Source organism: Uloborus diversus, chromosome 7 (assembly GCF_026930045.1).
Source record: "Uloborus diversus isolate 005 chromosome 7, Udiv.v.3.1, whole genome shotgun sequence".
Classification (NCBI taxonomy): Eukaryota; Metazoa; Arthropoda; class Arachnida; order Araneae; family Uloboridae; genus Uloborus; species Uloborus diversus.
This window is the reverse complement of record NC_072737.1, coordinates 151,834,901-151,862,622: the sequence shown is the minus strand read 5'-3', so window position 1 is coordinate 151,862,622 and position 27,722 is coordinate 151,834,901. Positions and strand designations below refer to the sequence as shown.

At 32.4% G+C, this 27,722-nt stretch overlaps 1 protein-coding gene and 1 long non-coding RNA gene across 6 annotated transcripts in view; one reads left to right on the top strand and one right to left on the bottom strand.

Moving 5' to 3' along the window:
* LOC129226089 (uncharacterized) overlaps nucleotides 1-11,963 on the bottom strand; it is a 32,482-nt gene extending 20,519 nt beyond the window's left edge. Inside the window, exons 1-2 of one of the 3 annotated variants that reach the window (XR_008580766.1) lie at nucleotides 11,884-11,963; nucleotides 6,843-6,988 (exon numbers count right to left, since the gene is read on the bottom strand). Coding sequence is in view for 2 of the 3 variants with exons in the window: in XM_054860679.1 (XP_054716654.1) it covers nucleotides 6,843-6,988; nucleotides 11,884-11,914 (177 nt within the window). In the remaining variant the exon portion in view is untranslated. Of the gene's footprint in view, nucleotides 1-6,842; nucleotides 6,989-11,872 lie in introns of all 3 variants that reach the window. The other 2 variants (XM_054860679.1, XM_054860680.1) reach the window with 2 other exon arrangements.
* A 144-nt stretch (nucleotides 11,964-12,107) lies between these two features.
* Nucleotides 12,108-27,507, top strand: LOC129226090 (uncharacterized). 3 transcript variants are annotated; one of them, XR_008580767.1, is made up of 5 exons: nucleotides 12,108-12,207; nucleotides 13,804-13,954; nucleotides 17,052-17,156; nucleotides 24,934-25,158; nucleotides 27,301-27,507. It is a non-coding gene; the product is annotated as an uncharacterized LOC129226090 (long non-coding RNA). The 3 variants fall into 3 exon arrangements; XR_008580768.1 differs by lacking the exons at nucleotides 12,108-12,207; nucleotides 13,804-13,954; nucleotides 17,052-17,156 and adding an exon at nucleotides 21,512-21,628 and having other exon boundaries at nucleotides 27,301-27,495; XR_008580769.1 differs by lacking the exons at nucleotides 12,108-12,207; nucleotides 13,804-13,954; nucleotides 17,052-17,156 and adding an exon at nucleotides 23,507-24,119 and having other exon boundaries at nucleotides 27,301-27,495.
* Nucleotides 27,508-27,722: the final 215 nt, after the last annotated feature.

The window sequence follows — 27,722 nt, the reverse complement described above, 5'->3', positions numbered from 1 at the left end:
TCCAGTGAACTTATCCACTTCAATGTAAATTTATACGATTATTTTAGTGGCAAAGAAGTATTCTTTTGTGATGCAACAGTTGCATCAGAAACATAGTGAAAAGATAAAAAATAATATGATTTCGTCATGAAAGAATGTTTAAAGAGAGTTGGTGTATCCTAGCTCCTTAAAATAATCAATTTTTCAGTATTTATCTAATCAAAATATACAAATCAAGAGCTTTCAAAATTGAAAGCAAATAAATTCAAATGTAAAAAACAATAAAAGAGGCGATCAGCTTATAAACAAAAAAAATTTCAAATGGGATTTTCTCAAAATGCCAATTTTTAAAACTTGTGTTCTTTTTTCTAGAAAACTACTTTACACTCTGATATTTTTACCACATTTCATTTATATGTTCATAATTATACTGAAGTGAAATTTTTGCTTTAGGACTTTTTCCTAAACAAATGTTTCTATGGTCAAAAATCGTCTTTTTTTCATTTAAAAAATTAATATTGGTTAAAATAAACTAAATTATGAAATAAACAAAATTGTTTTAAATTTTAACTTTAGTAAACTATTAGATATCTTTTGAAAACACTGAGACACACATATTGAAACAAAAAATAGCTTGTTTTGCCACCAGCATAAAGTTGTCTGAACTACGAAATGGGCTCCCAAACGCCATTTTTTGATATCGCGACAGTCGTGAAAAGGATGTTAAAACTAAAATTATTCTAGTGTAGTGGTTCACAAATTTTTCATGCTGAAGATCACTTACTACCGTTTTGAATCCAAAGTAGATAACATCCAATAGAAATAATATTTTCACAACAATCGTAGTAGGTGAAATGAGATGGATCAAAAGTTGTCTCTAATAAATTTAATTGCAACTGAAAACAATAAAAACGAAGAAAAAAAAAATTTACTACCCTATAGCATTTTATACAGTACAAAAAATTCAAATAGGTCCCCCCCCCCCAATGATGGGGTTGTTTCCTTCAGTCAAAAGTACTACTTTTAGTCACTGAAATTGACAGAATAAGCAAAATAAATAGCATAGAGCGAGAAAAAACTTTCATTTTCTCAACGCTTAATTTTTAATTAATTCTTTTAAATGTCTGACTGAAAATAAGGCGTGGTCTTTATGACATCACAAATGATGTACTTTGCCGCATCTGTTTACCACGTTTCCACGTTATGATAATCAAGAAGCGAAATAAATAATGCACTCTACGCTTGCTATCAACCACATCGTTGCCAACACATGTGAGTAAAGCTGCAAATTAAATATTGCACTCTGTGAATGGCATTTCATCATTTGTGATGTCATTGGCAGAAACGTAAACAATGAAAGCGCACCGATTGAAATAATTTTTTTTTAAATATTACACTTAGTCAAATTATTTCAAAAAATGGTCAGATCCTATGTTTTTAAGCATGCTCTTTCTGAAGAAAGTTTTTAAAATTTTGGAAACGAGCCCATTACATCACGTTGATGCCTATGACCCAGGGTGTCGCCGGATCCAGTTTGGGAACCCCTGTTATAGACTAAAATGAAAACAGAGTACAGAGTCAGGTCATTGAAAAGCTTTTTGAAAAAAATACAAATAGTGCAGCCTTTTAAAATGTACAAAAAAAAAAAAAAAAAAAAAAAAATGCAGATGAATTTATAGCTAAAGGCAAAACACATTTTTAAAAAATGCAATAGTACAGATATGATGATAACATTAAATCTATCTTGAGTATGCCCATCTCCAAAATCTCTCTTTAGAATGTTTCTTTTTAATTTCCTGTAATTATAGCCTAAATAAAATACATTTTCTATATTTATTATGAACAAGTTCTCCTCATAGCTTTAATTCAGATTTAAGGCCAAAAAAAAAAAAAAAAAGTCCAAAGAAAATTTTGTTTTAAGAAATTTTTTATTTTGGAACTCTTTTCATTCAGACAATACGGGCATACTTGCAAAGTAGAAAATAAAATTTTAATTTTTGATGTTCCTGGAAATAATTTATTTCATTAAGAAGCTTGGAATGAAATTTAGAAAATAAATGATATTAAAAATATAGTATTTAAAATTGGTTACAAAATGGAATTTACTTCAAATGCTCACAATTTAAGGAGCAATATACCAAACTAGCAGTACCCGCACAGCGATGCCCGTGCTAAAAATTTAATGGAGGTCCGTTGAATAAAAAAAATTGACGTCCCCTCCTCCTCTGATGTGAAATGATAATTTTTCTTTGTATAAAATGCGTACTTACCTTTTCAAAAAAAAAAAAAAAACTATTTAAGTTTCTTTGGAATTTAAAACTTTTCGTCAAATGATTAAATTAGATTTACATTTGCTTTAAAACTCTATTTAGCGAGTGAAGCAGTTTTTATTTCAATATAAAATCTTTCGCTAAATAAACAAAAAAAGACATCAAATAATATGTTTCAAATTTAAAAATAATTCTGCAACTTTATTGTTTATCGCCAAATTTGCCCAGCAACCACGCTATCATAATCCATCCGTTTAACGAAAAAAAAAAACATGCCGTCGACCATTCAAAAATCATCGTCAGAAAAAAGAAAATGTTGTACATTACACTCGGATAAAAACAAATCAAAAGTTTCTTTTATTTCAAAACAAATCACCAAAACAATGAATTTCATTAACGGTGCCTTAAAACAATAATCCTAGACTGAACTGCTCAGGGCCTAATGCGCCAAGAGAGCACGCTACCGGAAGCCAGTCCTTTTGCGTGTGAAGCTTATGTTTTTTCTTTGGCAATAATAAATGTTTCGCCAAACAAACAAAAAGGTATATGATCACATTAACAGTAGCTTTCACATCTTTATATATTAAGAGCTGCGTTTCCCGGCTTTGCCCGATCTACCTTGAGAATAAAAATTGTGTTGAGTGACATATATTCAACAATCAGGCTTAAATAAAAGAAAAAAAAAACACCATGCAAAATTACATTTCCAAACATTGACGACAGACATTAAAGTACTTTTAAGAAATTAAAATGCGAAAGATGAATTTTGAAAGCGTAACCATGGAAACATGAAATAAAATAAGTTTAAGATATTAGTAATTAAATAAACAATGGATTCAAAAAGCGTAACCGTGGAAACGTGAAAATAAAATAGTTGACAACCTGAATCAAAATGACACATTTCAAAATTGATTTTAAAAAGCTTGTAACTCTTTTTCCTTTGAAGATAGAAGCTAATGATTCCGACCATAGGTCGAGATATTTCTGGAGTAAAAAATGTCGCTTTTTCCAATGGTGTCAAAAAGAAAACGGCGGGACAATTCCTTCACTTTTTATTGATAGATTTAATGAAGAAAGTAATGCCTAAATTTCAGCTAAGCCTAAAAAAGTTCGAGCTAAAAACGCAAATTACTCCTGTCGTAATGAAGTTAGAGCATCGAAACAAATTGCTTAGAATGTGGAAAATTCTACCCTTTTCAACGATATTGTAACGGATTCGGTGCGACTTCCACTTTCTTGAAATGAAGACACAGTTCTTGATAAAAACACAGGAGCTTTATTTACACTATGTACAGGAGAAATCGTTAACAACTGCTAAATTAATCCTCAGCAATTAAGCAAATATCACTCAACACCGTAAACTCAAAGGTTACACACGTATTTACTTCCAAATACGAAAACAACACAGCGAAATGCCTCGCTATAAACAGAGCTAATACACTCTCAGTTCGAATTCTCAATCGAAACTCAACTTTTTATCCAGCGGGACTCTTTTATAAACATCGAAAAGTTTCCACAACATTCGAAATCCTTCTCGAAATTCGTAGACCGTTATCTGATTTCATCAATGAACAAAAAAATAGAAATAGGGGGATCGTATACTTTAGCAGAATGTATAGGGGCTGTATATTCATTACGGGAAACTATTTATAGGTTACGTTACTACAATATTTACTATTTACAGAATTTGTAACAATATATAATATTAATATGTGCAAGTAATTTTTCATCCCTTTAATAGCCAATAATATGCAATTTACGTGAAATTTGGGTCTAAATTGGAATGAAAAAAGAACTATTTATCGGATTTTTTTCGAATTATAGCCTATGTTACTCAGTGAGAAGGCACCTTTCATACCGTGAAAGAATTTTTCAAATAGGTGCAGTGGTTCCGGAGATTACCTCGAACATATAAACACACAAAAATTCGTCCTCTCTCTTTATAATATTAGTAAAGATTAAAGTCAAAGGAGCTGAACACTTATATTTAGAAACTGCCCACTTCAAGCGCTGAAACAGTAATTCAGCAGCAGAAGAAATTTATGTCTCAAAATCAACATCTCAAACCATTTTAAACTAATATTGAATCAATATGGATGACACTTCTTAAAAATATAAAGAGAGAAAGAAAAGTGATTATCTTCTAAACAATGTTTGGCGAAGTATTCTGAAAAAATTCAGCACCTGGATAGGATGAAATTGAAATTTTAAGAGACACTGGCCGAATGCAGCGCTGGCCTCAGCCTGGCCGCCCATGGCGGCTCGCACAATCCACCTCTGGTGAGTTGGTGTATAATTCTGTTCTTCCGAATAAGTAAATTATTTTTCATCAAAGGAAAAGATTTAAAAAAAAATTGCATCAAAAAACACATTGCCTGCGTCGATACATTAATAATAAAACCATGAACTCGAACTATTCAATAACTTTCGCATCAAGCAGAAAAAAAAGGGAAATTACGAAGGCAGGATAACATAGCCTTCAGAAAGAAGAATCTTCGCTCTGCGAGTCACTTTCGCTTAGCTCCTTGCCAGAGTGATGGGGAAAATTATAAAGAAAAGTGTTCTGAAAGAAGAACCAATAGGAAAATATGTTAGGTTTTGAACCGTTTTCAATTTAATATCTACGCTAATTAAAGTCACACAACTAAACATATAGTGAAGAAAATTACGAATCTATCGATACCTGGTTCTATGCTCAGTTTTCTGTCGTTCACCAGGAGTAGTGATGACATACATACATACATACTACTCAGTTTTTAACATTTAAGATTTTAAGTTGACAAAAAATAGTGAAGTTCATAATTGCTTTAAAAAGCAATATTAAAAAGAAAACTTTTATTACTTGTTTTCAGCAATAGGATTTTGACAACCTATCATTAACATGAGTGACAGTTTGCTGATATTAAAAATTCACTGACATTAATAGCTAAGTGCTTGAGACAAGCACAGAAGAAATAACTAAGTAGCAGAATAGCTGCAAAATTACCCACTGAATGGCAGAAAATACAAACTTAAAGCTGCTTTGGAAATTAATGGCTGCTTTTGAAACTTTTCTACAGCTATCAAGGAATAATTTTAAATACGAACTACATCCACAAAGTAAGTTCCATTTCTATTTCTATCCACAGCAGGGCTGACATCGCAGCCATGCGGGTACCACTAGTTAGTAATAAAACAGCAAAATGGGTAGGAAATAACTAGGTCAACATATTGCTTTATTACAGGGGTGATTGTGACTCCATGAAAAAATACCTGAATTTCTTTTTCCAAGAAGAAAAAGTGTTTTGATGGGCATATATATATATATATACACATTACGTGCATGTACTCATTATATTATGTATATAAATAATTTATATACATAATTATTTGTTGGTGCTAACACTCGAATTTTTAATTGGACTTAATACATCATGTGCATGGTGGGAATTAAATTCTTTTAAATTTTCTCATTTCTTAAAATTTTTCAAAGAATGTTTTATTTTCCTCCTTTGTATCTGAATCCTTAACCACTAATTACATTCATTTACTAATACACTAAATCCTAATACACCAGCATTTTTTAATGATTCCCCGTTTCTTTTATGAGTATTTATAGAAGAATGTTGCAATAATGCCTTCACACCATCATTAGCATATGTAAAGGGCTTGTTGCAAGAAACAAAAACAAAATCCAGCTATATCATTTTTTTTACACCATATTTCCATCTTTTCATTGTAGGAATCCACTCTGTTTAACCATTCCCAATAAAACTTGTTCTTCTTCCCTGCATTGATGGAGCCAATATCTTCAGATCCAGGTACCTCATTTTTTAAATGAGAACATGCAAAGTTCAAATGAATAAATTTATCAAACAGAAAAAGTAGCGAAATGAAAAGTAAGAGTTAACTAGTAAAATTTAATTAAACAAACAAATTTATATTTACGAGGGGCATATTTGTAATGATAAAGTAACAAAAGATTCAATAACAGAATGCATGCAGATAACGATCATAAACCAGAATATAAAATAAAGAAAATATTTGCATACGATAAATTCCTCCAACTGCTATAAAGAACAAAGACAGGATGAGTCGAAGCTCTTATCACTTTTCTCTTCCTACCTTCCCCAAAAGAAAATAAAACTGGCCACCGATTTCAGCCCTTCCCAGTTTGACCTTGCAGCACCTGTGAAGGCATCATCCGAAATACCCTTTCTTTTTCAGATTAAAAAGCAAAAAATCGAAAAATGTTAGGAGGAATTCTGATGAATCTTTTTTATTTAGATACACGCGCCACAAGTTAGAACAGCTGACCTCAGCAAGGGAGGAAAATCATTTACTGCAACCGCCTTTATTCCATCCCCCACTTCAGCTGTTCTTTGATAATTATCATAGAGTTCACAAAACAGGACCGTAGCTTACGCTTTATACCAAACAAAACGTCTTCAATTTGGACTTTTGGCGTTTAAACATCGCCCTAAAATTTTACAAAAGTGGGTTTTCCTGAAAATACCGGAAATCCGGTAAAAAACCGGAACACAATCACCCCTGTTATTAATATTAAAGTGTTCTTCATTATTTTTTTAAAATAAAATACTAATTATTACTTACAATTCTTCTTCTTGAATACTCTAAAAGAAGATTATGCAAAGCCTTTTGCCACAATTCAACATTTGCCTTTTGTTTTTGCATATTCATCCACATATTAGACGAAAGGACAAAGAACTTAATAGAAGCTTCACTGGCACTACTGAAATCTAGGAAAACAATTTTAGATATAATCTTTCATACTTAAATACATTACCAAAAATATAAAAACACTAAAGTTAATCAAAAAAGGGAGAGAAAAAGTTTAGTTTCAACTTCATGTGTGCATAATTTGGATTAAAATAACATTTGAAAATCCGGTGTTACATAAAAGGAGTAAATACAGAATCAATTATCCGGGACGTTCGGGACCATCGCTGTCCCGGATATCTGAATTTCCTGGTTTTCTGGATCCCTAAAAAGCGCTATTGGCCATTTGTGTATATATTATACATATTAAAATAAGAAGAGACAGTTTAGAAATGCTTACTATTGAAAGTTATCCATAAGACCTGAGACCCTCACATTCATTTTGAAAAAGGAGAAAAACACACCACTTTTCCATGTTTTAAAACGAAAGAAAATGAAGGGAAGGGCAAGAAACAAGATTTTGAATGAAAATGTGCGATTTTTCTACTATAAGATATAAAAGAATTTGTTTTCAGGTTTTTTAAAAATAATTTTTTGCAAAGATTTAGTGGTTGCAATTACGGTAGTTATTGATAACTATTGCTTTTGCATTAAGTTCATACCGATAGAAATTTGATTTATGAGTCTTGTGTTGAACGATTTCTAGATTTTACTATCAACTATCAATGTTCTACATAAACATGAACTTCATACAATTTTCAGAAACAACAATATTTGTGTACGAGATTTTAAGTGTTTAATAAACAAAAAACAAACAAAAACTTAGAGCACTTTTTAAATAACTTGCCCTAGACGCATATGTGCAGGGCCATCCCAAGGCCCAAACACTCAGGGGATGTAAAACTGAGGGCCCCTTGTTTATTTCAAATGTATCTTAAACAAAGGGAAAGGTAATAGGTATATCAGTTTTTTGGTTCAAGAGAAAGTCAGTATTTTTCAAAAAATTGCAATTTTACTTTTGGTGCCTCCCCCTCCCCTCCCGTAGCAATGTCACTGAAATAAGCCCAATTGTCTTAAAGTTTTTCTTTTTCAAATATTATTATTTATTTTATTGTACACTAGCAGTTAACTGTGACGGTGAAAGATCTTTTTGTACACTTTCTAGGATAAAAAGTTATTCAAGATCATCAGTAAGCCTACAAAAATTGGTTCATTGGCTATTTTATCTGTTGGAAAAAAACTTTATTGTTAAACTACACTTTAATAAGGTATTTAATACTATAAGCAGGTAAGACATTTTAACCCCTAACGCCCACTGTCCTCGTTTGAGGACAGCAATAAATCCTTATTTAAAAGCTTTATAACTAACTTAAAACTGTAATTTCATGTTCCTGAGGGTAGATGACAGTACTATAGATATTCTATTCCAGTTCCACATCTTTGCAGTTATTTTTTATTGTTGTTATTTGGATCGTCATTTTTCGATTTTTCTAATGCCACATGTGCTTGTTCTTTTTGAATTTTTACACCGAAAATTATCAAGGTAAGTTTTAATATTATTTATAAGGTACAGATGTGATATACCCGCCCCCTTGGCGAGGATAGAATTTTTAGCTCATTTCAAAAATCGCCAACGTTGGCGATAAAACTTTTTCCGGTAGCTCTAGTAACCCTGCAGAATATACATGGGAAGTACAGATGTGAACTAATTCTTTTTGCACGTGTGTCCGTGGAGGTAGGTGCACATATGTTCCGCTCTTAGGGTGGTGTTGTTTCGTGCAATATACCTTACAGGAATGCTTATTTTGTGTTAGTTTAAATTCAGTAGTTGTGTTTTGAAGTAAAAACATTAGAAAATGCCAGTTTCTTCAAACTTGAAGGTTAATTAAAAGTTAGTGGTGTGTATCTGTAACGTGCCATTGTCATATGATGTATTGGTTTAGACTGAGTGAATATTTATACCATATAAAACGGTAAGTTCTTTATTTTAGAATTCAAAAAAAACCTCTCACTTCCAAAATTCTTTGTTTTTACAAATCCTTGAGGGGTTCTTGTAGTATACATAACTGTGACCATACTCCAACTGTAATGTATATTAACAGTCGGAGGGATAACGGACCGAGCGGAGCGAGGTCCTGGCGAGCCAGAGGTCTCATAGTACTTTCGTAATGAGACCGAGGCAGGGCCGGCGAGCGGAGGTCTCATTACGAAAGTACTATGAGACCGAGGGCTCGTATCCCGGAGAAATGATGAAAAAAAAAAATTAATGCATTAATTTCGACTTGTAATTAATACAATAATTTATTTCATTGTATTTTAATATGTTTACAAAAAACACCGGCCCTGTACATTTTTGAAGCATATATTCGTGATGTTTTTTGTTGTGCTTTTATGTTGTTTTTATATATATTGTGTTCTGAAGTGCTTTGATCATGTTTTTTATCTGATTTTTTCCTGTTGGCACTAAAAAAGCATCGCTAAGAACGATGTATGACATATGTCGTCATACATCGTTTTCTTGGCGACGCTTTCTTGGCGCCAACAGGAAAAAGTCACCAAGGGTGGGGTATATCACATCAGTTCCATTTATAATTGCCTTCCTTTAGAGTTGTATTGAACATATAAAATATAATTAAATCTTTTCCCACTCATTTTTTGTTTTATATATTACATAACATATTGCTGTCCTCAATTGAGGACGCTGGGCATTGAAGGCAAAATCAGAAGAATTTTTCCGACGCTAAGTATTCTTCTTTGATTGGAGGTTTTAAGCACATATTTGCATTCTGTTTAGATTTAAAACATCTTAGACACCAAAATAAGTTTTCTTTTTATTTTCAGATTGTTATTCCAATTACTCGTGAATATTATAAAATAGTATGCCTTGTAAATTTCTTACAATTGGAGAAGCTCACGAATATTTGTTCTCAGACCAAATTTAAGCAGACATAATTTCAATTGCCCCTGAAGTTGATAGCTCACAGATGAAGAGGATATTGATGATGAAGGCACAAATTTACCAGAAAAATCTGATATCACTAGTACTGTGGAGATTGAAATTGCAGATAAAGATGATAGTGATGTAGAAGAGAACTACGGTATGCCTCCACCAACCAAAAAAAAAAAAAAAAAAAGAACTGAAGAGAAGTTTTATGTGAAATCCTTTTTTGATAAAGACAATGTTATTTGAATTTGGTTGTATTAAAATGAAAAGTGAATGGTTATATTGTAATGAATTGAAATTAAAAAAATTCAAAAACTCAGTGCCTGTTTGAACTATTTTAAATGCTGAGTCACAGCGTTTATGTTCTTTACACTCTTTTCCTATCGAACAAAACGACTATTAGCAATAATTTTCCTAATTCCAATTTTCACACCTCAACTCTTTTTTGACGATTATTCAACTAACATAAACTGCACATTTACAATACCTCCCCCCCCATCCGAGGAAGTTAGAGTTGCCCACAGAGTCAAATTTCCTTAAAATATGCCCTGTTGTAACGGTGTACAGTGGACTCTCTCTATTCTGAACACTCAAGGGACCGAATTAAAGTATTCAGATTATGGAGGTGTTCATTATAGAGGGAGACTGGATAATACAACATGTATTTGCCTGGACCATCAAAATGTATTCAGAATATTATGGTGTTCACATTAGTGTTCAGATAGAGGGAGTTCACTGTATATGATGTTTTGAGCAATAAAATCTTCTTGTAATGAGAAATCAAGGGCGCCCATATGCAAAATTTTAAGAGAGGGCTCAAAAATTTTCTCTATGGTTTAGCAGAATATTTTCCCTATGGAAACTGATTTTAGTTCAGATTAGAGATGATAAAATTTGACATTTTTAATAACTTATTCATTAATGGCTGGAAAATAAATTTTTATACATTTTTGCAAATAAAAAAGCACTAAAAGCAAGGAAGTTCTCATTTCTAAGGGGGGGGGGGGCTGGAGCCCCCCTATATGGGTCCCCTTGTGAGAAATAGTTTATTTGGCGATGATTTACCTAAGTTATTTCCATTACAGAGTAATGGTAGTTTCTCAAAACGAATGGGGTTTCATTCTATTGACACTGTTTTCTTGGCATGTTTAGGCTAAAAAAGTAATTCTTTTTCAAACAATCCACAGAAATTAAGCAGTGAAATGCAATGGCAAGTAAAATTTAGTTATTCATTAAATTAAAAAAAAAAGTCTTCTGTGTTCACAATATCAGAGATATTGCGGAAAAAAAAATCATTTGGTTAAAATCAGAGCTATTCAAAAGTGAAAATTCATTGAAAAAACATCAAATTAGTCCTTTGGGTCGGGACTTCCTAGTTGGCTTCTAGCTTTGGTCAAAGCTCTCTAGGTAGCTTTCTTTTCTTTGTCTTAAATTTTTAGCAACTTTGATTAAAGTAATATAAAACTACTGCACAGCAATATATAGCTAGAAAAGTGACTAAAACAAACAATACTTGATGCACAGAGATATTGAATTATTTTAGTTTCCAGCATTATGAAAGTATGTGTTTTTACTTTACTTTCTTACTTAACGAGGGTACTTAAAGAAAAAAAAAGCAATCGAATGTGTACATTATAAATTTCTGAGTCATTATTTCGCAACAAATTTAAAAATAAATAAACCGCTTCAAAAAAAATAAAAGAAAACGAAAAAAAAAAAAAAAAAGCTGCCCCTTACAAAAAAAAAAAAGCAAACCCGGTTTTTTTCCCTGACCATCCCCATCACTGCTTCAGTTATAATTTGTACTTTTTAACAATGTGTAAAATAAACTGAGACTTTTAGGAAGTTAAAAAAAGGATCTGTTGATTTAATTTTTTCACCATCTAGTCTTTACGAAACAGCCCATTTTAATGTACGTATTGCGTACATTTGGTAAAAATTAAGTATATTAGTTATTAGTTCAGCGCTGAACCAAACTAAAAAATATTCCGTTAGTGGAAAATTGAATTATATAACTTACTAATTACATACCCATCAGTTTAGGATCATTGCTTTCTTCCATTTTTGTGAGAGATATCAAAAAGAAATTCAAAGAAGCGCCCTCCCTTGTTGGCCGAGACTTGGCTGCCGGCTGGCTGGCAGCCTAGTCTCCACAGCTAGGATGCCGGCTGGTTCACGTGACCTGTTTGACGGGTTTTTCACGTCACTGTACGGCAGCGGAAACCGAACAGATGTTTGTTTACAGATTACAGATTGTAAGTCGTATTGTAGCTACGTATCAATTCGTATATATAATTCAATGTTACTTATTTAATAAAAATATCGATGAGTTCATGATAGTTTGAACCGATACAGGTTTGTACTCTGTGATTACCTACTGCTACCATTAAATTTGTTCTTTTGTTTGTGAACGAACGAGTCTATAAACTTGAAACTTCTCATGAAGCCTATTTTTTTTTTCAATTCCTTTTATTAGTGCTGGCATGACACTAAAATGAGGCTTTCCGTTTGTTTGCTTGAATTGCTCACAGCAGGCTTCGTAATTGTCCTGATTATCCTGATAAAAAATATTTTGTCATGAGCATTAACTTTTTGTCCTGATGATCCCAACAGGTTTTCAGTTTGTTCCTTGGGAAAAGTACCTAATTTATTCAAGGTCCTTAATCTGAACTTCAAAAGGTTAAAATTAGCAGTTCCCTAGTTAACCAGCAGTAATTAGTAGACTCCGGCAGTAATTGGTAATCCACTGCTTTGCTGATTTACCTACCCGCCATTGGAAACGGATTAATCAGTACAAACATTTTCATGTTAAAAGCAGTGGTGTTCTCCATATACGCTATATACTCTCAAACATTTTTTAGACATATAGCGTTTACCCTCAAGCTTCAAAAATTTTCATACTGTGATATATTATGTATATGATCGCATACACATTGTGCGTAATGGATTACTGGGAGTACATATACCCATAAAGAAAAAACATGACTGGTTAAAGGTATTATCGCATAGAGGATGTATCAATGCTTATTGAATTTTAGCCGATTAATCGATAGATTCTGTTTTATAGTGTTTTGCTAAACACTAGAAATTATGCTGAATGAATTATTTACACCTAACCAATAGTTTTGAACTCCAGTTGGTATATTGCATCTAGCTGTTCTCTCAGCATTTGATTCATAACTTTCAAGTATGGTAATGTTATTAACAATATATTGATACTCAGGGGCTGATACAGAAAACTATTTTGGGGGGGAGGGTTAGCTGAAGAATGACGACCCCCGTGAACGAACCTACGGTTTTAGGTACGAAAAATTTCAAAAACTGCTTGCGGTTAAATAAAAAGCATCAAATCAGCCTGGAATAAGACACCTAACTGGGGATAAACGTTGCAAATTGATTTCATGAGGAATGAGATGAAGTAGTTCAAATGTTTACTTTTAAAAATAATAAATGAAATGTTAAGATACTGTAATCATCTACATTTTACACATAAAGTTCTCGATTGTTTAGGGGGGGGGGGGTATGACCCTCCAGCTTCCATGACTCTCCCCTTGTATCTGCCACTGTTGATACTTTGTTTGAGAAAAAAATAGAAGGGGACAGAGGAATCACTGAGTAAAACTCGAAATGGAACCGATATTTTAAAGCTAACAAGGGCCTGAATTTGAAAAAAAAAATGGACTTTTAGAAACTTGTAACAGTGTCTAGTTGTGAGCCCTACAATTTGCATTGGTCTTTTTATGACAAATTTCCAGTGCAAAAAATAATAATAATAATAAATGAAAAACATGTGTACTAAACTTGTTTGCAATATCTGATGATATACATTTCATTTTGCTACTGAGTGCAATAGTATATATGTGCACTACTTTTTAAAAAATGTTAAGTGTTCTGATATTTTTGTAATTTTGTGTCCTGATTTTTTTTTTTTTTTTTTTTTTTTTTTTTAAGCCACTACAAAGTCTCTAGAGATATTTCAAGATTTCTCTCTTCAGTCATGGATTAAAGAACAGAAATTCACTACATAATTGCCACAATAGTCGGAGCTTTTCCGAGTCTTGCTGTGCTATACTCTCCTGTTTGAACAGATATTTGACCATAAGTAAGCCTTACACTACCTATTTAGTGCCGATTTTTATGATATGGTTCTATAATAACCAAGGACGGATGCAAGGGAGGAACAATCGGCTCCTCCTTGAGCCGAGATGCAGGAACTGTCCCTCAACCTATTTTTGTTTCTCAAGTTCCAAAAATGTAATTTTAGATGATGTATAATGTTGTGAAAAAGTGGGCTCTCTATGGGAATTTTTTCAGAATTGTTGTCTTGAAAATGCAATCGTAGCATGTTGCTTAACACTTTAGTAATATTAATCGGAACACAGGTAGTTTTTCAAAGTTCCAAAAACTCTATTGTAGATGACATTATGTGGGGTTCGGGAGATCCCCCCTAGAAAGTATAAATTGAAATTCAAAAAAGCAATTTTAGGACACCTTTGATGACGTTTAGTTAAAGGAAAGGGTTCAGGACGTCCCAATCCACTCCCAACAAATAGAAATAAAGCAAAAGAAACTTAATTTGTGACAATCATCGGTGATGTTAAAGGGCGGAGGTTTTGGAATTTATTGAAAGGTAATCATCTGGATCCATCCATGGCAATAACCTACAGTTACCATTGACTGATAACCCATGATCTTACTATCATGTTTACTGACTTAATCTTAATTTTTTTATGATACTAACCATTTGACAAACTATTTCAGTTAGCACATCTGGAAAATGTATGTGTATAAAGAAGTGGTCATTTGTTGGTGCTAGGGGGTGGTGTTATTCAGAGGGGTTATGAAAAACCAGGCTTATTTTAAAAGAGGGTCACAAAAAAACCCTCATAAAGAAGGAGCATGAGAAGTTATCCAATTCATTGCAGAAAAGGAATTAAAGCAATTATACATGTTATGCTGAATGTTTTTCGAATGAATTAGCAATAATTTTAGCATAAAGCCAAGATCTCTTCCAGCCTTCAAGTTTTTTAAGCGGCCTTGCCAGTCAATTACAATTTCTGCTGAAAATTTTTTAATCCTCATTGTATGCATTCAAAATCTTGCAGGTGACTAAACCAGCAATACCGGATTAGTAGCTGATAGGCTGCTTGCGGCCCATCAAGCTCTTTTGTTAAGCTAACCATAAAGACTAGTGATGGGCATAATCAAGATCTCGGGAATCAAGTACTTCTGATAATCGAGACTTTTTGAAATCGGGAACTCGAGTGATTGACTGCTGGGGTATTTTGAATTCATATCTCACAATGTTTCAAATTGAGATCTTGAAATGTTTCAACTGCGTTTTTGAGTAATTAAAACTCAAGTTTTTCAAAATTGAGTTGACTTCTATAGGGGTGCCCACTAAAAAGAGGGGGGGGGGGGGTCTATAGCACAAACAGCACCACTGAAATTTAAAGGGGCTTTTTATTGAGAGGGTTGTTTTGTCTTATTTTTCGGTGCGAGATCAGTCTCTTTCTAAATGAATAATCTGTAACATTTGAGAGGGTGTGCACCTTTGTACCTTGGGGGAGAGAGATGAATTGAATTCTTAAGTTGTTTCTGCAGTAGGGAGGGATGCCATCAACCTGTCATATAGGGACTGTGGTGGCCTGATTGGTGAAGCTTCTGACTTGTGACCAGAGCCCCCCCCCCCCCCCCCTCCTCATTCTTGAAACCGAAACTGGAAATCCACTGAGCGGTAAAGTCTGGAAACTTGCTACTTTGACGGAGTTTACTTTAGATGCGGAATTTAGTAATTATTCAGTTACAAGTTTTGCAAATTCAGCCTGCTGGTGTATATTAGTAATTTCGGTTTAAACACTGGCATTTTTAGTACCAAAGCTGACAACCATGGCTTAATTGTTTTCTTAACAGATCTTTATGATATAAAAGGGATAAGAGATTTAATCTCAATGGGTCCTTGCTCCAAATTAGTAAGCATTTCAGAAGTAAGGAATTAAGAAGTATTAGTTCTACAATTACATTCGTTCAAATTATTTCGATGAATATCAATGTGTGGTTATTATTTCTAATACTCACTATGCTAAATTTGTATGCTGTATCAAAGGTCAAATATGTATTTCGTTGAGTTATTTATAGTGCAAGGATAAAGGTTATGAAGATTTCAAGAATAGAATTATTTAGTAAGCACTAGAAAAATAAATTTTTGAAGTGTAATCAATGCTGTAGTTGAGAGAAACATGTTTGAGGGGGGACCACCTTTTTATATGTACTCTGCACTAATTTAAAGCCAAAGAAAAAAAATTTCTCTGAAATATTACCACACAGTAGCTTGTACAATTTATTTGTATATTTATGATGCAATGGGACTTGATGGCTTTTGGAAATAACTTTTATGTCAGTTTCAGTTTTTTTTTTGGGGGGGGGGGGAGGTGTATTGATGTAAGCAATTAAGGTTAGTAAAACCAACCCCCCCCCCCCCTCCGAATCCTTCAATTCATTTTAATTTTTTACTGGAATTGTTTGCTATATATGTTGTTATGCCCTTTTCTTTAATTTCCATTTTTTACTCAGTAAAATTTTAATACTGGTCGAAATTTTAGATTTTATTAGTCACTGTGATTCTAATTGGAGCTCATTCAGTTGCAAATGATTGACAAAGTACTATACCCATTGTAGAGACTGCAAGTTTTTTTTTCCTTGACTTGTCTCATTGCAAAAAGAAGTTGTTCTAAGCCATTTCATGAAAGTAAAAAGAATCATGTAACGTTACCACAACATAAAAATAAAGCTTATTTTCATCTAGTATTTATGCTGTGCATATATTGTGTTGTTAGCACTATAACTAAACAAACTAGTCAAATCTTATTCAGAAATAAAACACTCCTGATTGTAGTGTCTGGTTCTTACTATATCACATGCGATACATCCCCTCTAAGCCCACCCTCAAATAGAAAAAAAAACATTACTCTTTTCTACTTTGTACTAATCAAAACAATTATTCAAGTTCATTGTACAAAATATTAAGCTTTCATTCTTTGCTTGGGTCTGAAAGGGATAATTTGTAAACAATGTTACCAGGAGACACTTTAAGAATAAATTCTGTCAGTGTAAGTGTATGCCGGATTTATTTCCTTACTAACATATTTATATCTATAATTGTATTTAAATTAAATATTCACTCTTTACTTTAATTGTAGAAAAATAAAACTGCTTCTTGTAATTTCCTGCAACAGTCAGATATCTCTACTAGAGGAATCTACTGCTGTGAATACTTGTAAAGAGGTCTCACACTCAAGAAAGGTGTAAGTGTAGTTTTTATTGCCTTAACATTGAAAACAGCTTTTTTTTTCTAATTCAATTCTGGTCCAATTGACCTTTTTGCTAAGTGTTGACTTTTGAGCTGAAAGTTAAAATCTACTACTTACTTTAATAACATTGTCACAGGGTTGGCGAGGTTTTTGACACTATGGTAAATACCATGGTTTTTACCATTCTGTCCAAAACTGCATTTTTAGTGAAACTGTATTTTGTGAGAAAGTATCAAAAACAGAGCAAAATGTGTCAAAATTATGTTTTAAATTGAATATTTATTCAATGTGGACTGGACATTCAAGTATAAATAATATATATATAACTTATTTGTACAGCTTAATCTATTCTAGGAACATAGAAGTTTAATTCTTTATTAAGAATTTTAATTTGTTCGTCCGCATGGTTTTTTTTTTCATAATAGTTCGACATTTATGCATGCATGCAAATGTAAGTGTTCAAAATATAGTGCAATAACTGACTTAAATACAATAAATGACGATTTTTTTGAAATTGCAAAATGTATTAAAAATATGAATTTCAAAAAGAAATTTTCACAAGTTAAAAAATATAAGTGCATATTAGGGTGGCCCTTATTTTTCCACTTTGTGAGAATGTAGCTCCCACCCCCCTATTTTGTTTCAATGGACAAAAAAATAATGTGTGCAAATTATTAGCTCAATCGGAAAAGTTTAAAGGGTGCCTCAAATAGCATGAAATTGTCGAAATTTCACCGAAAAAACATTTTATTCATATGTTTTCAAGTTTAAAAGCAAATTTCTAGCAGATCTGGATTTTTTATGGCCTTATTTCCTGTCACAAGTGTTATTTTATTCAAACTGCTTTTTCTTGAGATTTTGTTCAGCTTTCCCGCTTTTCATCTGATTCTTTTCTGATTCTGACTCTTTCGAAGCTTTTTCCCCAAGACAACGCTAGTGACTCATGACGTTTTTGCAATCATTTCTACAACAATCTAACCAAAAGCTTCTCTGTGAATATTTAGCCGAGTTATTTTTGTAAGAACACATAAATTTATGAGTGTATTTAAAATTAAGTAGAAATTTAATTTAGTTTCAGTTTTATTAACTTCGTTAGCATGCAGTGTTTTCTATAACATGGCATTTACTTTTGTTGAGTGAATGTAAGAAAACACTTATGATTAATGTATAATTGATATTACAAAATAAATCTATATATTTTTTTTCATGTGGTTAGATAAACTAAATTTGTAACTCTATTTTTATGAAATGTGTATCCTTTATTTAGTTTCTAACTAAGTATAACATTATCTTTTAACTTTAATTTTCACTTCGTGCGGTAACTCTATTTTTACAAAATGTGCATTGTTGACTTATTTTCTAACCAAGTACAGCATTGTCTTTTATCACTAATTTTCACGCTGCTGGTAACTTTGGCCTGATTATTGTGACGATCAAACTAGGCTTGTAACATAGCACCAACATCTACAGGGTTCGTACTCGATTTCAAAAATAAAATGAAAGCATCTTGCAGGAGTAAAATGAGATTTTGAAGGAGTACTATAGTGCAGTGCATAAATATCACTTTTTTTCAACATATTTGACCCCCTTCCCTCTTTGTCAAAGTGTCACACTACACCTTACTCCTGGCCTAGTCACATGTCATATTTTTTGTAAACATATTGTGTTAATAACTGTTGTGTCACTTTTTCTCACCCTCTCTCTCCCCTTGTCACAATTTCATGAACCTGTCTCCCCTTCAATGACATCACTTGTGAAGGATCCCATTTATCATGTCAAAACTGCTATTTACTAAACAATTTTTTTTTTTTTAACACAATCATTAAAAAAACTTCATGTATTTTTAAACATTTATACAGTAATTAGACAAACTGACTTTTACGGCTGAGAGTGTGGTAGGGGGAAAAGCAATAATCATAAAACTTTAAAATATAAGCGTATGAGAACTATAGTTTCATATAAGTCATCTTAGTCATCTAATGTAATATTTTCATTTTCAAATTTTATGACTTCTATAAGCAATTTGTAAATCACATCTTTATGAAAAATAAATAAATATGCGAAAATACTACATTAAAATTTCAAAATAAAAAGCTGTAATTTAATAGTAAAATACACTAAAACATTGATTTACTTTGTAAATCTTACTTGATCGACCTACTAAATTTGAAAAAAAAAAAAAAAGTGTGAGCTGTTGACATTTGTTTCCTTTCAGTCTTCCTCAAACTGTTCGATTTCAGGAATAATTATATGTCTTTCTTAGTTTCAATGCCCTTTTTATGCTCAGTGATGTCTTTTTACAGGCAAATGTTTTTCTCCTACAAATAATTATTTCTTCCAGATAATATTACTTTTCAAATGACAACCTAAGAATTTCTCTTAACCTTCAAATTTTATGAACTCTGTTAATCAATCTGTAAATTACATCTATATAAAAATTAAATAGCAAAATATACAAAACTGCTACGTTACATTTATTTATTAAAAAAAAGAAAGTGTTTAATTTAACAATAAAATATGCCAAATCTCAACGTGTTTATTTTTCTTTCCCAACTGCGATCAACTCAGTTGAGACAGAATTCTCCCCCCCCCCCTCTTTGCCCTTGTGGCGAAGCTAATAGTTCTTGATCAAAGTATTTTAAAAGACTGTCATAGAGGATGGTTATGTAGGAGTGATGAAGGAGTTTGAAGGGCCCTTCAAAACAATTTCCTAAATGAAGAAGTTTTGAAGGAGCGTACGAACCCTGGTCTACCGGTAGTTGTTCACGCAAGTTAAGAAGAGATTTTTATGTAGATCTTCTCGATTACCTCTCAAATTAAATTACTGTAGTAAAAATGCCATCAAATAGGCAAATTTTAAGCATTTTTTTATTTTTTACAATGACAAAAAAGCAAGAAGTACAGCATTATTGCTTCAAGAATTTCTGTTTCCTGGCAAAAACTCACCAATTCCTACTAGAAGGATGGACACTGAATTGATAAGTTAGCCTAACTCTATAATGCATGAAATAATTACAGATTTTTTTTTTTTTTTTCAATAATTTCAGGTTAAAAAAAGGAGGAGAAAAGATCTTTTTGAGGGGAGAGATTTGAAAATACGGATTATTTCTCTGACAGTGCATGTACATATGCTTTGAAAGACATCAAAAATGAAAATAATAGGAAATTCTGAATTCTTCAGTGCAAAAAAGGACGCCCGGGCTCCAAAAGGGAGTTGTTCAAACGAAAAGAACTTATGAAGAAATGGAATAACAATGTCTCATCAAAAGCTTATGATTTAGCTTCTAGTTTCAAACATCTCAAGCAACGATGGTTTTGACGACAGTGACAGAGAACCAGGACAAAATTTGACAAATAAGATATATATCTGGTAACTATGGAAGTACTTGATGATATATTCTCAACCATGCTCGAATTTCTTGAACAACAACTTTCTATTCAGAAACAACAGCGTGATGATCATCAAGATTTTTTAGAATTAGCTATAACAATCTTACCGGGATTTTAAGGAATGGGATATCATTTTGTAAGCCAGGAACTATAAAGTCATGCTAGGTGGATCTCAAAGGCTCTTTACGTATTCAAGATTTAACTACTTTAGGGTCAATTTCAGCTATCTAAAAGGGAGAGGAACGCTTTAAGAACATCATGTATTTTTCTTGGGCTCGAGTCTACATTCGAACCTGCTTTCTCTCCCCAAAAGCTGTAAAAGCTCCCTATCCAGATTTTCTATTCATGCATCACATGATCAATTATCAGGATATTGATCCAGAAATCAGAAAGTTACTCTCAAAAAAATTTTAAGCCATGGCTTAAATTTGGTTCACGAAACTATGACTCTTTCCTTATTAGATGATATTATTCCAACTAGGGTTAAGAGAATTATGACTCAAATTATGCTAGAAGCTGATAAATATTTTGAAATACCTGTTACAAAATATTTCTTTACCCGACAATCAGCTCTGATTTCTTTAACAAAGGCTTCAACTTGGAAGGATGAATTTAGATATTATATTATTAATGGAAAAACTTGACAAAACACTTTTTGTGAATGATGCTGCAGAAAGAGGTGTAAAATTGATTCAGAAACACAATAATATTTTCAGAGAAGATGAAAGGGAGGAAAAAAAATTGCTTCACACATCATTGCTGAAGACCATAAAAATTGCACTTCTGATACTAAATCCTGACTTAAGAAAGAATAATGTTCAACATTGGTTTATTCTACTATGTTTTGATTCTATAAAAATTATTAGTCCTAATAAAATGTATTTATTCTCTAGAAATTGTTGTGATGTTAAAGAAAAATGCAGTTTAAATTTTTTTTTACTATATTTCTAGGACTTTGTGTGTGTGTGTGTGTGTGTGACTGAACTTCAAGGCATTTGAGGTACCCCTAGAAATTGTCCAATTGAAGGGAAATTTTGCACAGGCTGTTCTTTTGTCCATTGGAACAAAATAAGAGGGTGGGTATCAATGCAATTTTAACTTCTGAAAAATGTCCTATAGCTAAGGGCCACTCGAGTGCATATATTTAATGATCAATGTCTTGTTCGTTAATGTATGAGTGAAAAAAGAATTTTCATTAAAACTTCATATAAAACTTAAGTGCAAAAACTATTTTAAAAAATCAGATTTTTCTTTGCACACTTTACTTTACACATTTAGTAACATTCTTTTGAGTTTTAATGGAACTGAAATTAGTTATCTTGGTACTGTTGTGAATTTCCGTTCATAACTCTACTGACTGTTACATAAGAAAGTTTTTATGTAAAGCGTTATTTGCAAATTTTTTTTAAGTGAAATATTTCGTAAGTGAACATTTTGAGGAAAAATATTATCAAATACTCATTAATTAAAACTAATTAATATTTATATTTATGCATCACGAATATTGCAGTAAATACGAATTGATTAGATTACACTTTAGTTTTAGCATACTTTTGGGCAGTTTAAGACACTTTCGGACAGTTTTAAACAGTTTTGGACAGTAAAAACCACTTGTCCTGTCCTAAACCAGTTTTGGACAGTCCAAAACCCAACCCTGATTGCAACACATACATACAGTCGGATCCCGCAACAACGCCATCCGACTTTCGCGAAATGACTATAAGGCGAGTTTTTTCCAAAGTAATGAATTTTTTTATTGCTGACGCAAATTGCTTGCCTGCAACATGAAATTTTTTGGAAAGGAGCTGCGTAGGCTTCGTTGACACTAAATATTGGTTTTGTGAATGGACTTTCATCCCTTGAACATCACTGAAATCAGAAGTTCACACACTGTATTAGTCTAAACCTAAGCAATGCTTTGTTTTAGTTTATACAAATAACCTGGGCCGGATTTAGACTTAGCGGGGCCCTAAGCTGTTTCAGGTATGGGGCCACCTGATGTAGTTTGGACAATGTTTCTCTCAGTGGTGTAAGATGCAATTTTTTAATTTTTTTCTCCTTTACTATGTTTGTCTCTTTCATCTGCTACATACAGCAATACTTTTGCTTTTTTGATTGCTTTTTCCCTGGTGTCCTTTTGGGATTGGCCTTAAGAGGGGGAATGATTTCAAGAGCTGGAGACCCAGGACTCCTCTTTAAGTTGAGTATAGAATATCCCCAATTGTAGGGGGTGCGGGTGTTTCTCCCCTGGAGGAAAGTTTGAAAAATAGATATTAAGTTCTGCATTTTGAAGCCTTATAAGATGTAGTTGGAACTACAAAAATACCAGGACAGAAATAGGCAAACAAAACTTTTTTAAAGTTATATACTTTAATTAAGATAATACGCAAATTAAGATAATGTACAGTAGAAATTGTTTTTGATTTGACGAATCAATGACAGAAGTTGACAGAGAAAAAGAGTGTGGGAAGAGAAAAGACAATACATTGGCTTTCGATACAGTTAGTTTTTAATTATCATTCCAACCCACCAACAAATACAACGAGTTAAATATAAAATGATCAATTGTAAAAAATGCTTTAAAACATATGGTGTACAGATTTAGAAAATAGGTAACAAGACAGTAACATACTGCCTATTTGAACAATTCCTAATGTATGCACTTGTTAAGAAATAAAATTGGAGCCCAACTTTGCTTCGGATTTTCAAAGACTTACTAATTATTTTCAAGAACTCTAAAACAATTAAAATTCTTTAGCTCACTTCATTTGTACTTTTCTGTCTGATATTTTAGCACTTGATCCTAAATTTTTAAACTCCTGTTCTAACTTTGTAAGAAACAGCTATTTTAAATGTAAAAGAAAAAAAAACTATAGATTTCTCATTACAACAACTTCTCTTCAGTTGCAAGTGGGACAGAAAACAAAGAGGAATAGAAGTAGATTGTAATTTTATTTTTGGGCTAAACAGATTGACAATATGCAGAAGTAAGATAAAAGCAAGCAACACCAAAAGAATTTCCAAAATTCTGCATTCGGAGTTATATAAATAGCAAGATATGAAACATGTGAGTCACAAAAATATTTAATATGTTTCAGAAACATAAGAACCATGGTTTTTACATTTTTTGTGCAGGATAAAGCAAGGAGCTGAATTTGACATATATTGGCATTCCTTCTCCATACACCCTCCCATTTGTTGTTTGTAGCTACACTTTTCCAACTTTTCAAAGTTTTCAAGTACTAGAAAATAAAATTTATTTTTCAAGTACTTTATTTTTGAAACGAATCATACAAATTTCCGGCAGTTGGGGGCCCTAAGCTATAGCTTGCTTAGCTTGTAAGTAAATCCAGGCCTGCAAATAACCGCTCCGATTCTTAATGGGTTTTTTTTTTCATTCTACATATGAACGTTGATAAGATAGAATGGCTCCCAAACGCGCTTTTTCATCTAAAGTTGGCGAAAATGGAAAGAAAATGAGAAAGCTTCTGACCATTAAAGAAAATGTCAAGATTCTCAATATGCTTGAACAATTAATAAGTGGATTCAAAGTAGTACAGCAATCAGGTATGAGTGTATCTTTGATACGTGCAATTAAAATTCAAGAAAAGGAAATCCGTAAAAGTTCAGAACTTAGTTTTGATACTGAAACTCGCAGAGTAATGTCTGAGCAAAATACAATCATAAGAATAGAAACTGCTCTTTCATTGTGACTTAAAGAGGCCAGAAAGAGGGGTGCTCCCACACTTTCATAAACCATCATCTTCATCCTTTTAAAAATTATAATTACGTTTACGATATCTACTGTTCAGTGCTAATATAATGCAGCATGGTAAGACAAAACAACATTAGAAGAAGCACCAGTTTGCAAATTACAGCAGACACGTGTTTCGGCGTTACAGGGAATGCCTTTTTCAATGCAAAAAATAATGAGCTTATGGATGAAAAGACATCCGACAAAAGATGGTTTACAAAGATGCAGTATGGTTTGTACGGTACTTAATGTAAGTACCGTACTGTTTTAATTCATGTCTCTCATTGCTCATTGATTTTGTGCTTTGTAGTAGTAATTTATGTTAAATTGTAATGCTTTAATGCTTAGTTATTTAACGCTAAAATGCGGAAAAAAATCATTTCTTTATAACAGATACGGTAATATATAGTTAAGAAATGTTTTTAGACAATTTAAGGGGCGTTAACACTTGTCTGAAGTAATTAGGTATGCTTACAAAAAATTTCTAAACATGCGTTGTTCCACAACGCGAAATTTCGACTTGTGCGAGGGGTCTTGGAACGCATCCCTCGCATAAATCGGGATCCGACTGTATTTTTATTATAACTTGATGCCTTTTTAAAAAGAATTTATTTTCCTTTTAATTAGTTTATAGTTCTGCAAGAGATTTTGAATCTTTTGGCCAAGCTTAAAAAGACGGCAAAAAGCTGAAAAGAGAAGCGAAGTTGCTACAGGAAAAGGTGGAGATGAATGTGATGTCCAAGAAAGCTCCCAAGTTGCAGCTGCAATTGGCGATATTAATGCTGCAGAACATGAATTTGTTTTGTGTCTGTCAAGCATTAATGGTTTGATGCAGTTAAAAGTGATGCATTCGTAAGTATAGCAAAATTCCTGAAATTGGTACCTTATAATTTTGTAACTTACCTTTTCTGAAAGTTGTGTACTAGTAAGTAGCTAAAAATTCCCCAAACTTTTTACTGACGAGAGTTTATTCTAGGAATGCACCAATTCGTTGGTAATTAGTCATACTGCCGATTTTAATGGGCAGGAAAATTATTTTTTGAATAAAATTATATATTAAGTATGCCTAGAACAAGAAACTATGGGTGAATTTATTATACATAAGTAAATATTTTTTTTTTATTGTTTAAGAACCATAGTAGGTGGTTATATGCAGCCTGACTCAGTTCCCCTCGCTTCCTCTCAAACTTTTGACAGAATACTCCTATTCAAGCAAAAAAAAAAAAAAAATGTTTTTCAGTTATTGTACTCTCTTTTTATACACATAACTACAACATTTTACAATTTGCTTTCAAAATTACACCCTTTAATTGAGCAAAAATGTTATTGTGTCATATGTTTTTGTTTTTAATGCAGGTATTTTTTTTTTCAACTGAGAGAGCAGTAAAAGCCATTATGATTATAATTAATCAGCTAATGGTTAATTGGCCAATTTGCTTATCAGTGCATCCCTAGTTTATACACTGTAATGAACTATTTGATGGCCAAAATAGCAATAAAACTTGCTTGAGCATGTTTTCAAAGTCACAAGGAATCTCTTTTTCAATAGAAACACATGTGAGCTTATGAATGAAGAGAAATTCCGCAAAAATAGATTATGCATATTTACGAAAGTCTCTGAACTGAAAGTTCTAGTGAAACATATCTTCATTAATTGTGACCCACCATGTTATCCTAATTGAAATTTAATAATATATGCCTATTTACTGATTGAGGAAATTAGGATCATTCAAAAAAAGATTTAGAACTTTTTTTGAAAAATGTGAAAGCCCATACAAATTTTTGAAAAAGAAAAAAGTATGTATTATGAAGTAGATTTATTGCATACCAAAATATATATAATGACCTGTTGACAAAATGTATAATATACTCTTACTCACCAATAAAAGGTTTCTAAAAAACTTTGACTTTTGTCGGAGTCATATTTTTTATTTAAGTTTTAAAAGGGGCTCTCATTGGCTGTAAGTCTTTAAAAGAACTTCAGTTGCAAAAGTTTTCAAAATCTATTCAGGCAGTCAGGGCCGGATTTGGAAATGTGGAGGCCCTGGGGTAATGAAGGAGTGGAAGCCCCTAATCAGGGTTCCAAAAGATCATCATATTTTCGAAAATATTAGATACTTTGATATATATATCCGAATATTTTGATATATATGTATATATCCGATATTTTCAACCCTTGAAAGTTAGGATATTTTGTAAAAATTTTATTGTGGGGGCCCCTTTGTTGTGGAGGTCCCGGAGCAGTAGCCCCGCCTGCCCTCCCTTAAATCTGGCCCTGTAGGCAGTATCCTTTACCTAGGAAAATAGTCCATCTACTAGACCATCACTCACATAACTGGTTCCTTCATTTAACCAGTTACTATTTTCCTTGTTTGGCAACTGTTTTGCAGACTTTTTTATTTAAAATTCTACTTAAACCACTATTTTTAGACCATAACTTAGTGGCAGCCCTGTTCTGTTTATCACGGCAGCATCAAAAACTTGGCAATCTGATATTTATCAATGGAACAATGATATGATGAAAAAGGATGGCTTATAAAAATTGTTTTTGGTTGAGACATTTTTTTTTTTTTCAATTCTGGTTCATATTTGATCTACCATCGTAAAAATGTTATTGAAGAAGGGCTTGATTTGGAAAACGTTCAGTTAGGCCTTAATCATCGATGAAACAATTTTATGATCTTAAATCATCTCTTGAGAATTTCTCAGCCAGGGATTTTACCTGGGTGGGAAGGCCGAAGGACCTAAGTTTTGTCATGTTTTTGACTACTATATTAGAATTGGTAATATATGTTATAACGAAGGGCTCTGGGGACTCAAAACTCTCTTTGCTGCCCCACTACTTAAGTCATATTAATAAATTTTGTTATACATAATTTGTATCTTTTGTTATGTGTAATATATAATTCTTACTATGCATTTATTTAGCCTATTTCACTGTGTAAATTAATGTGTAATTATATCTTAAGTGACTAATTGTTTTTTTTTCTTTAGCTAGTGTAAAAATTAAGTACTAACAAGCAGAGACTAATTCCATTAGCCATCAAGTCAGTAAAGTGCTAGCTGGTGCTGCTGATTGGAACTTGCATCGTTCTAGAAAAATCGAAAAAGGATACTAGACTTGCAAATCCGAATAAGAAGAAGAAAATGTATAGATGCAAAAAAAAAATGTATAAAACTTTTTTATTCATAATAAATTTGTAAATATATAAATTGCTCCAAAATATTCTTTTTGAAGAAAAAAAAAAGAAAACAAAGAAACAAACTTCCTAAAATAATAGTGGCTGCTTACCGTTGGAAGCTCCCTATTAGCCATTAGAAAAGTTTTTATAATCTTGTAGCGCATGAATGCAACATGTTTCCTATTTTTTGTTTTAATGGCTTTACTTTTATCATTTAGAGAAAACATTCTTACA